The 11490-nt window shown below is 41.2% G+C and overlaps 1 protein-coding gene across 1 annotated transcript; it reads left to right on the forward strand.

Moving 5' to 3' along the window:
* Positions 1-9485: 9485 nt before the first annotated feature.
* On the forward strand, positions 9486-11079 carry LOC143533340 (uncharacterized). Its single transcript, XM_077028160.1, has 3 exons — positions 9486-9737; positions 9842-10619; positions 10853-11079. The coding sequence occupies exons 1-3, from the start codon at positions 9522-9524 to the stop codon at positions 11077-11079; spliced, it is 1221 nt and encodes a 406-aa protein (XP_076884275.1). The 5' UTR covers positions 9486-9521.
* The last annotated feature ends 411 nt before the right edge of the window (positions 11080-11490 follow it).

Consider the following 11490-nt stretch of genomic DNA (forward strand, 5'->3'; position numbering starts at 1 on the left):
AAGACCTGATTGATGTGCAATTCCTTGAACCAACTGGATATCTTCCTGTCAGTGAATTGTTTGCCATTGTCGCTCACGATTTCCATGGGCAGGCCAAAACGGCATACGATGTGGCTCCAAATAAATTGCTTCATTGCCTCGGCTGTGATTTTTGCCAGTGGCTTGGCTTCAACCCATTTTGTGAAATAGTTTACTGCCACTACCAAAAACTTTACTCGCCCTGGCGCTTGTGGTAAGGGACCCACAATATCGATTGCCCACTTGTGGAAAGGCCATGCAGAGGTCACCGGGATCAAGTTGTTCTTTGGCCGCATGGTATTTGGCGCATAGCTCTGACACGCTTTGCATTTTTGGATCTCTTTTAACGCGTCCAAGTACATGCCTGGCCAATAGTAACCTGCGTTCATTGCCTTGGCAACCCCCATGCGCGGGCCAACATGTATTCCACAGATTCCTTCGTGTATCTCTCTGATCACATAGCTTGCTTCCTCGGCGTCTAGGCATTTCATGAGTGGTCCAAGATAAGAGCGTCGATATAACGTACCATCGAGCATTTCGTAGTTCTGCGACTTGTGTCTTATCTTCCTCGCGTGTGCGCGATCGTCTGGTACCTTTCCCTCCTTCAAGAATTCCATTATTGGAGTTATCCATGATGAAGGTGTTGTATGAATTACAAGAACAGACTTCGCTCCCACTGACGGGTTGCTCATTACTTCCACCCTGACATCTTTTCCAAAATGATCGAAGCTGGTTGATGCCATCTTGCTTAGCGCGTCGGCAGACTTATTTTCACTGCGCGGAATGTGTATGATTCTGAAAAAGTCAAATTGTTCGGTGAGTTTCTTCGCCTGCTCTAGATACAGAGGCATGGTGTTCTCCTTGGCATCATAAAGTCCATTGACTTGTGCTGCTACCAGGTATGAATCTACATGAGCCTCTAGCTTTTTAACTCCGAACTTGTGCGCGATGCGCAAACCAGCCAGCAGGGCTTCATATTCAGCTTCATTGTTGGTGCTCTTGAAGTCCAACCTGATTGCGTAAGTATACTCATGATTTTCTGGATCCACCAGTTTGAGGCCTGCGCCGGACCCTTCGTTGTTTGAAGCTCCATCAGTGAATAATCTCCAAACGTTTTCTTCATTATTGGCTTGCGGAGGGTCTACTTCGCGCTGAGCCTCTTCGACTTTTCCTTCAGGGATTTCTGCGATGAAATCAGCTAAGACTTGTCCCTTGATTGCTGGACGAGGCTTATAGGTGATCGTGTGCTCCCCTAATTCCAGCGCCCATTTTGTCAGCCTTCCTGAGAGCGCGGGACGTCGCAAGACTTGCTGGATGTTGTAATCAGTCAGGACTTCAATAGGATGACCATTGAAATATCTGTGAAGCTTGCGCGACGCATGCGTTAGTGATAAAACTAACTTTTCTATGATGGTGTAGCGCGTCTCAGGGTCTGTCAGCACCCGACTTACATAATAAATTGGTGTTTGGATTCCCTTGCGATCCACCAATGATACTGCGCAAATGGCGCGCTCTCCTGCTGACAGGTACAACATTAAAGTTTCACCAGGTAGTGGAGCTGTGAGCGCAGGCAGATTTATCAGACATTCTTTTATCTCACTGAAAGCTTGCTCGGCCTCAGGCGTCCACTTGAATTGGCTTTTCTTTAAGCAATTTCTCAATGTGTTAATGAATGGGGTAGATTTGCTTGCATGGTTTGCTAGGAACCTGTTAATTTATACCAATCTACCATTCAACTTTTGAACTTCCTTCATGGTGGATGGTGAGGGCATGCCGAGGATAGCCTCCACCTTCTCTGGGTTCACCTTGAAACCATCCTTGGTGACCATTACGCCGAGAAATTTCCCTTTTTCCACGCCGAATGTGCATTTGCTCGGGTTGAGCTTCATGTTTACTTCCTTTAGGCGCCGAAGGGTTTCTTCGATGTCTTTGAGCATTTGTTTTTCCTCCCTGCTTTTAATCACCAAGTCATCCACGTAGATTTCTAAGTTTTTTCCAATCTGCTCGTTGAAAATTGCATCCATGAGTCTTTGGTAAGTGGCTCCTGCATTCTTCAAACCAAAGGGCATTTTTGTGTAACAGAAAACACCCTTGTCAGTTCTGAAAGAAGTCTTGTCTTCATCCTGCGGTGCCATTTGAATTTGGTGATAGCCCTTATAGGCATCCAGGAAACATTTGAGCTTAAACGGCACCACAGAGTCCACCTTCATGTCAATGTTTGGGAGGGGGTAACAATCTTTTGGACACGCCTTGTTGAGGTCCTTGAAATCAATGCACATTCTCCATGACCCATTGCTCTTCTTTACCATCACAGGATTGGCTACCCATGTTTGATATCGTATTGGGCGAATGATATTCGCGCGCAGTAGATCTTCAACTTGCTCATTCATGGCTTTGTCTTCTCGTCTCCCATGACTCTTTTCTTTTGAGCAATTGGCTCCACGGACTTGAATGTGTTGAGAGAGTGCAGCGCCAGGTCTCGCGGAACCCCAGTCATATCAGAATGTTGCCACGCGAAGACTGACATATACGTTGTGAGCAATCTTTTCATTCTCACTCTTGTGTCATCTGATATCGTAGCTCCGATTGTGATTGTTTGTTCTGGGAATTTTGGGTTGAGAATCCATTCCTCTGGCGCGTTGTTTGCCACTGGAAGCTTCATTCTCCCCTCTCGAGGTATACTTATTACTGCGCATAAATGATCTCGGTACACAAATGTTACTCCTGTTGGTGTTGGGAACCCCAACGCGCCATGCGCTGGTGACGGTATGGCGTTGAATTGGGCAATCGTTCCTCTACCCAAGATCATACTATGGCATGAAGTGGTGGGAAAGACCAGGAAGTTGACAATTTCAGCTCGCTTGTGCTTCTTATCCCCCATAGTTAGTTCGAATTGTATCTGACCTAGGGGGTGAATAATTTCGTTTGAGACACCCGAGATTGGTGCAATCACAACTTCGAGCCTTGCTTGGTCTGCTGGATCCAGCTTCCTGAAACATTGCTCATACATGATGTCTGACTCACTACCAGTGTCCACCAGGACTCTTGACACCTCATAATGAGCGATGTGCGCAGTGATGAGTAGAGGACTGCTGATAGACGGGCCTCCTCTGATTCTTGGAAAGATTACTTGTTGCTCGCGCCAATCCCATTGGATTTGCGCGATTCTCTTCCTCGATCCTTGCCCTTGCCTTCTTCCTTCAGCTACACAGATTCTTTTGAATTTTTTACTGGCTGAGGCTTCGTCTGGTTGTTCGTTCTCTAGTCTTGGATTTTTTTACCAGGTGAGCCAACTTGCCTGATTTCATATCTTTTTCGATCGCATCCTTCAAATGATGGCATGCATCGGTGTTGTGCCCTGTGGATTTGTGAAACTCACAATATTTGCCACTGTTCGGTGGTCCCTTATGGAGTAATGGCCTGGGGTTTTTAAACTGGACATTCTCTGTGCTTAACACTTGCGAAGGCGTTTTGGTGAGGGGAGTCCATAGTCTTGGTAGAGGTTTGTTAGGCTCTCTGCCGCCTTCCTTCTTGTCATCTTCTCCGCGATTAAGAATGTCTTTTTGGGGTTGGGGTGAACTTTGTTGCGCTTGCTTTTCTGCCGGAGAATAATTGGTTTGTTGCAACATGGACCATACGGAGTTTTGTTTGCCCCTCCTTTCATTGTTGCGTGGTGCTCCTGTTTGATGCCCTTTATCTCTTGCTCTGTTTTGGGCAATTTGTTTTTCATTCCGTGCGAAGGCTCGCGATGCTCCCATAAGCTTAGCCCAAGTGGTTGGCATGCCTTCTCTGCTCACGAGAGCTCTGCGGAGTTGATCACTGCGAGCACCTTGTATAAAGACCACGCGCAAGAGTTGTTCAGTGATGCCTCCAATTGCAAGAGATTCCTGATTGAAACGAGTTATGTAGTCTTCAATGGTTTCATCATTCCTGCGTACGCAGTGCATGATGTCATCGGGATCGCGCGTGTGTCTGCGCTGCTGTACAAAGTGAGCCTGGAACTTTTCCAATAGCTCTTCGAACCAATCGATTTGTCCTGTCGGCAAGCTTTCGAACCAGACACGCGCTGCACCCGTGAGGCAGCGAGCAAACATGTGACACCATGTTGGCATCGTCCGGCTTTCTAAGTTTCCAGTGTTATAAAACCTTGTAAGAAATCATCTGGATCTGTTGTACCATCGTACTTGCCTAAACCACTTGGCATCTTGGTTTTGTGTTGTATGGGAGCCTTCGCAATGCGCTCAGCGAATTTTGAATGTTTTACCAAGATGGCTGGCCTATATGGTGTGGTTACGTCCACTTGCCCTTTCGCTTGTGGGTTGTATGGTGTGTATAAATCCATATCAGCTTTGGCTCCAGGTGCTATGTGCATGTGTGCGCGAAGTTGTGATCCTCCTGCATGAGTATCTCGCGTCTTCTTCATGCTGTGCACCTCTTCCTCATCACTAATATCAGCTTGTTCGGTGTGAACATAATGACCGTCTTCCAGCGCGCTCGTCTTTTTTGTTGTTCCCTGAATGGTTTGTTTATCAAATGCGAGCCTTTGTGTTAAATCGGCTAACTTTTTGTGTTTTACCAACTCATTGTATTTGTCCATTGAGCGCCGTTGTTCGTTTATGAGCCATTCTTTAGGGTCATTGGTTTCAACTTCCGGGCCCATTGGTCCTTTTTGTTTTGTACCAGTCAGATTTTGGAACGTGAGATCGTCTGGGGGAGTTTCAGTTTGATTATGAGGTGTTGTGTTGAAGGGATGGTTACTGGCGGTGCGCGCAGTGTCACGCGGCGCCCTTAGAACCTGATGTCCCTCATTAACATCCTCAAGCTCATTATCCTCCAGAACTTGATCGTTGTTTCGAACACCGGAAACCATAGTGAAGATTTTCAGAGAGAAAATTGATGAAATAGTGGTTTTGTTGCCGTTGTAACAGGTGATGGCGCCAATGAAGAAGCGTGTATCGACTTACTTGTATACGATCAACGTTCCTCGGGTACGAGTATGCTATATCACCGATGGTTTTCCGAGATACGGGTTCTTCCACCTACAAAACGAACAGCACCGTGAGCTTACCCCTCAGAAAGGGACAGAGGAGTCCTCTTTGGGGTAACCCTCCGGTGTGAGAATCAGATATTGTAGGAGAGGATAAGCAGGATGTGAAAATGAGTAAAAGATTTAGCATATATTTTCTTGCCTCCCTCTCACTGTTGAGGTGGTGTGGTATTTATAGTATTAGAGTTTCCAATGATTGGGCTCAGACCCAATTAGGGCCTTTTTGGCCTCCTCCTATTGCTTCGCGCCACGTGTACTTAGGACACCTGGTGCTTTTTCATTGATTATTCTCTGACCAAGGTATTTCACCTGACCCATGTGCCATCACGTGGTGGCACATGGGCTTTGCTGAGTTGTCCACCCTTCATTGGCAGCTGTCAACATCAGCACATTCTTTATTCCTTAAAAGATACCTTCTGGAAGGTTGCCTGATGAATACAATCATGGTTGTCCTTATCCTGATTTGGATTAGACTATTGTCTCATTTGTTGTGTGTCGCTTACGCGTGGCCTTTATGCGCCTATCCCGGGGATGCGCAAGGTCTTCTCTTTATTCTCACACTAAATGTGTGTGTTGTGTGCATATGTGATATGCGCCACGCGCAGATGTTTCATGCCCTTGCGCATAGGTTTTGGCTTTGTGGGTTGACCCGCCTCGCTTGCGCTTGCGCTTGCGCATATGTGATATGCGCCACGCGCAGATGTTTCCTGATTTCAAGCCTCTTGTCTATATCTTGTGGGTTGACCCGCCCCGCTCGATGTTAATGCGGGTGCATACCCCTTCAATAAATATTCCCTTTTTTCCACCTACGTAATGTGTCTTTTCTCAATATAGACAAATGGTTCATGGCTAGCTTTGAATTTTGCTTACGTTTTTTCATTAGGTTCATTTTCAATGTGTAGTTGAACCAAATTTAGATGTCATGACTCTTAATCGAAAATGTAAAAGAATCATTAGGGTAGACTAGGCGGGCATCTAATGGTCTTGGGTTCCTCCCGGCTTCTCTGATTCTGACGGCATGCCGCTACATTTGGACTTATCCGAATCTACGGTATGCAGTTTAATAGTTTGTCTAGTGCGGCCATCATTTTTCTCGAACTTGAAGATACAAGTACATTTACAAAAAGATATGTGCCACGTGATCGTGAATTGGCACATGAAGTTATAATGAATGATTTATTTGACAAACACTCGAAGTATGATCTTAAATCTAAATAAAACTTATGGAGCAAAGTACTTTCAATCCTAGCAGGTAGAGGTGCACAAAAAAACCGGAGCCCAGAACTGGACCCGAGATAAAAATCCGGAACCACTTTTTTTAATACCTGGGTTTTTAATCCCCAACCCGTACCCGACCCTACTCGTAGGGTACGGATAGGGTATGCATTTCGGTACTAAAACCTGAACCCGAACCGGACCCGATTTGTAGTCGTTAAAACCCGAATTGGTTCCATACCCGAAACCGGGTTTTTCCAATACCCGAAACCGGGTATTTCAAATACCCGATGTATACCCAAAAAATACCTTAAAAATACCCGAAAAAGATCCTTAAAAAGTGCAACCTTTAAAAAAATTCAATCTATACCTGATAAATAACCGAAAAAACCCACAAATAGGTTTTTTCAATACCCGGAAATAGGGTATTCAAATACCCAGTTTTCGAATACCCGGTTCCATACCCGACGCGAACCCGATGCATAGGGTATGGTTTTTAGAGGCAATGCCCGGACCCGAACCCGAACCCTACTCAGTTATTACCAATACCCGATTTTCAAATACCCGGTCATACCCGAACTCAGTTCCATACCCGAATCCGAGTATTTGAAAAACCCGATTTGTACACCTCTACTAGCAGGATCTACCAAATGCGCTGGCAGTTCCACCGTATATTGAACCGTACTAGCCCAAATATTATAGCCAACCTTTAAATCTTTAAATCCTTTGTTGGGCTGGTGAAAAAAATGAAATGTGCCTGTAAGGCCCAAATACCCAAAACAGTATTCATTGAATATACACACTCCATTTTTATATACATACACTCCTTTTATTTTAGACTTTTTAGTGATGTCGCATGGGATCACACTTGTTCTTGTAGTTGGTGTTATGTGTGAAGCCACTTTGAGGTTTGTCAAAGATTGTGGCAGAAAGTAGGCAACAGACAACAAACATATTTGTGACTCCTCTAAATTCAAGCCTCGTTCCATAGTTTACGGCATGTTTCATGGTTCTTGTTTTTTCTCAATCTCTATATAAGATATCTTTGTATTTGTAAATCTTGTACCATCACCACAAGTAATATAAACTCCTAGTTACACGGTGGACGTAGGTTGCAGTGTAGCGACCGAACCACGTTAAATCTTTGTGTTCATCTTGTGTTCTTGAGTGGCAGAGAGAGAGAGAGAGTGTGTGCTCCGAGTGTTCAGTTGTTTGTGTGTATTCCACAATTCGTGTTCAATGGGTGCCTTCGATCCTAACAGTTGCCTTCGATCCTTCAAAGTCAATGAACCGACTGGAGTCTTCAGATCTAAGTCACCCATGCTCGTCACCTCAAGAACCTCATTGTTCGCTAGTCTTACCTTACCAAAATCACCGTCTTTCAGATTCCGCAATGCACCAACTGTTTAGTCACTATTTGCCTAACAAATTTCTTTGTATGCACGTGTTAATACAACCATTTGAATGTAATATACTAATATTTGATTAAATGAAAATCTTGTGAACTGTTATTTTGATTTAATTTTTTATTATAACTAGAAGCACAATCTTTTGTTTCAAGGTGTTTGGTGTTGAATAAATGCACGTACCCAAAGATGAAGTAGAAACGCCAGTGAACACTGTGATGACAAATTGATTATAACAACTTTATTAAATCTTGGAGTTGTAATCATAATATGAGTATTAGATTAAACTATTTGAAGGTATACTTGATCAGTAACGAAGCTTGGACAAAAACGTCCAAGGTGGCTCAATATAGATGAAAATTTTCAAGGCCAGGCTTGAAAATTTTGGCAAAACCCGGTTACGGGTTTCGGAAAAACCCGGTTCCGGTTTTTGGGTATTACCGGGTACAAATAGGTTCAGGTTCGGGTTTTAGTACCGTAATACATAACCCATCCGTACCTTACAGGTAGGGTAGGGTACGGGTTCGGGTATTTAAAACCCGGGTATTAAAAAAACAGTTCCAGGTTTTTATTTCAGGTCCGGTTCCGAGTTCAGGTTTTTTGTGCACATCTATTCTAACCCCATGTTTAATGGCCCCTTTATCGATTAATAAAATAAATGATTTAGTTAAAACGAACTAATTGAGATACATAGCGCAAGTCCCAAGATATGACCCAACCGACATACACGAAATATTATTATCAAATTAAACGAGCTTGCATTTACGCATCTCCTAACTTCTTACCAAATAATAATATTTATTAAATCATCAAGTTAATCAAATAACACTAAAATCACGTCGATAATACTAAAATTACTAACATGGGTTGACGTATTGACGTTGAATTCAAAAGTGCTTATTTGATATCAATAAAAACTTATAATTAACGGTGTTGAAAAAGATAGCGTTGAGATATGCATTTACTACTTTAAGTTATAATGAAATCATGCTAACTATATTTAGATCAATCAAGTTTGATCTAGTTTCTAATTTATACAAAACAAAAACCTTAAAAAATTTTCCTTCTTTAGTAAACCGATCAAAGTTTCAATTAAGGCCATGAGGAGTTGAGGGTAATCTATTAAGTTACTATACACATCACTAATTTTAACCTTCTAACGTGATGTTTGAGATGTAAATATGTTTTTAAATACTTAACAAAAAAAAAATATCCTAAGTTAAATATACAAGTGGTAGAAATTCTTGAGTTCCCAAGTGGAGACCCAAGTTCGATTTTCACTTCTGTTACTTTGACGGATATAACAATAAAGGATTTGAGCTAGATCTTGAAATGTTGTAAGTTCAAATTCCAAGCTCACCCATATTTTCGTCTATAAAACAAAATAAAGTTGCCCCGTTCTGGAAAAAGTATTTGGCAATACAATATTTTTCTCTCTCAAGATAAACATGAGTCAAAAACTCTTGATTTATCCATAACTTATTATAAAAATTAAATGATTTATTAAAAGAAAAAAAGGGAGACTGAAAATAAGGAAAAGATGCATGAACATAAATCACAAAAACAAAAGTAACTTCCGAAATATACAATCTTAAAGCCTATAAAGACTCCCACACTTTCTACTTTCAACTAAACTCACAAAACCAACACAACAACAATAATTCCCATCAATTCCATCATAATCACATAACATACAAGCCACTGAAAACCATCACACAAATCCCATAATGACCCCAGAAGACAGTGCCACTTCTACAACAAGAACCACCTCAGCCGGTGGCGGTGATGGCGAACATGTTTTAAAAAAGGGGCCGTGGACGGAGGAGGAGGACACGATGTTAATCGAGTATGTAAACAAACACGGTGAAGGGAATTGGAATGCGGTTCAACGGAATTCAGATTTGATGAGATGCGCCAAAAGTTGTAGGCTTCGATGGGCGAATCATTTACGACCAAATTTGAAGAAAGGAGCGTTTACGCAAGAAGAAGAATGGAAGATCGTCGAGCTTCATTCGAGATTCGGCAATAAATGGGCTCGTATTGCACTGCATGTATGTATAGATTAATTATGATGTTGTTTGGTTTCATTTTAGGGTTTTATATTATGTTTTGTTTATTAGATTTATGTGTATGTTGTTGTGTGCATGTGTTTCAGCTTCCGGGAAGAACAGATAATGAAATAAAGAATTACTGGAATACGAGGTTGAAACGAAGATTACGAGCTGGTTTACCGATTTATCCGGTTGATTTTAATAGGAGACGACATGAACAATCGTTGCAAAATCAGATGTTTTCGCTATTATCATCATTGTCTTCGTCGTCAAATCATGCAAATACCTCCATCAATTCGATATCCCCATTGTTGTTTAATTCACTAAATTATCAGATGATCAACACACCATATTGTTTTCATAATTCACAATCTAATTTCGATATTCTCTCAAACACTCGATTTCTGAATCAAGGTTTCCCGAGCTCTCTTCAATCCAACCATGCAATTAGTCAAATACCAAAACTTGAACCAATCGAACCGTCTTTTCAAGATGTTAGATTGTTTGAAAACATAGAAAATGAGCTCCCTTTAATCCAATCATCGTTTCAACAAACCACTTCAAGTTGTTCTTCAAGATCAATGAATGATCACATGATTGCGGGATTGAATGATGGTGATAATGCAATTTCACCATATATAAGTCATCACGAAAATAGTGGTTTGTTGGAGGACATTTTAAGGGAATCACGAGCTATAATAAGCTCTCGAATACCTCCAAACGAATGTGAATCATTGGAAACCGATAAGGATAAAGAGAAAATCTCACACGATTATCCCCTAATCGTAGAAGAACCCGAGAATGTAACATTAGAATCAGTTTTTGAGCCACCCTACACACACAAGACTTTAGAAGAGTTGAGTTCTGATCATTCAACTATTGGTGAGTTATGTATGTTACGTATTCACGTATTTTATACATAAGAAAAACATAATTGAGACACTTGTAATGATTGAACATTACAAGAAAAACATTTTGTCCTGTTTCTGATTAGAAATTTCTAACCAAAGTGGTTTTATTCATAAGTCTGTCTTTCAAAAAAAAGATAATTGAACATTATAATAACTTCCGTTCAATAAGTTATGCTAATAACCTTTTTAACATTTGTTTTTTAGAGATCGGAGTAATATCGGATAGCGACGTGTTTAATGACATGATCGTGATGGATGATGATTTTTCGAGCTGGCTAAACTTCCCAAATGACATATTAAACGACAACATGAATCAAGTTGAGATATCGTGTTCTCGGGTTGGAGCCACCAAGATGGAACACGAAGATGAGCATGAACTTGACTGGACCATGGTGTCCTGCGACTGGAACAACATGCTTGAGTTTAGCTAGATGGTTAGTTTGGTGTATGTAGGTGAGAGTGGATAGCTCTCTTTTATGTTTAAGGAGGTGATTGAAAAAAGTGTAATTTCCCAGGGACATAATTAGAAAACAAATTAATTTGTATCTCTTTTAGGTTTTGTATAATCACGTTTTACATTATTATTTTTACGTCTAAATCTTGTATAGAGTTAAATATAAATGCGTGTTAATTAATGAGTTAATCATAAATAAATACGAATCTTGGTAAGTTTTCACAAAAACAACATTAATCCTATAAATTCCTATAAATTATAATTAATCTTTTATTTTACACAATTAATTGTATGACATTTGAATACTGTTATGGCTATCTTTTTTCTGTCTGCTCCATAGGGTGCTTTTTTTTAATAAAAATAGATGGATAAAAAAATCATGACATGT

The sequence above is a fragment of the Bidens hawaiensis genome, unplaced genomic scaffold, assembly GCF_021521415.1.
Source record: "Bidens hawaiensis isolate Kalapana, Puna unplaced genomic scaffold, B.hawaiensis_p1.1 tig00009662_1, whole genome shotgun sequence".
Taxonomy (NCBI): Eukaryota; Viridiplantae; Streptophyta; class Magnoliopsida; order Asterales; family Asteraceae; genus Bidens; species Bidens hawaiensis.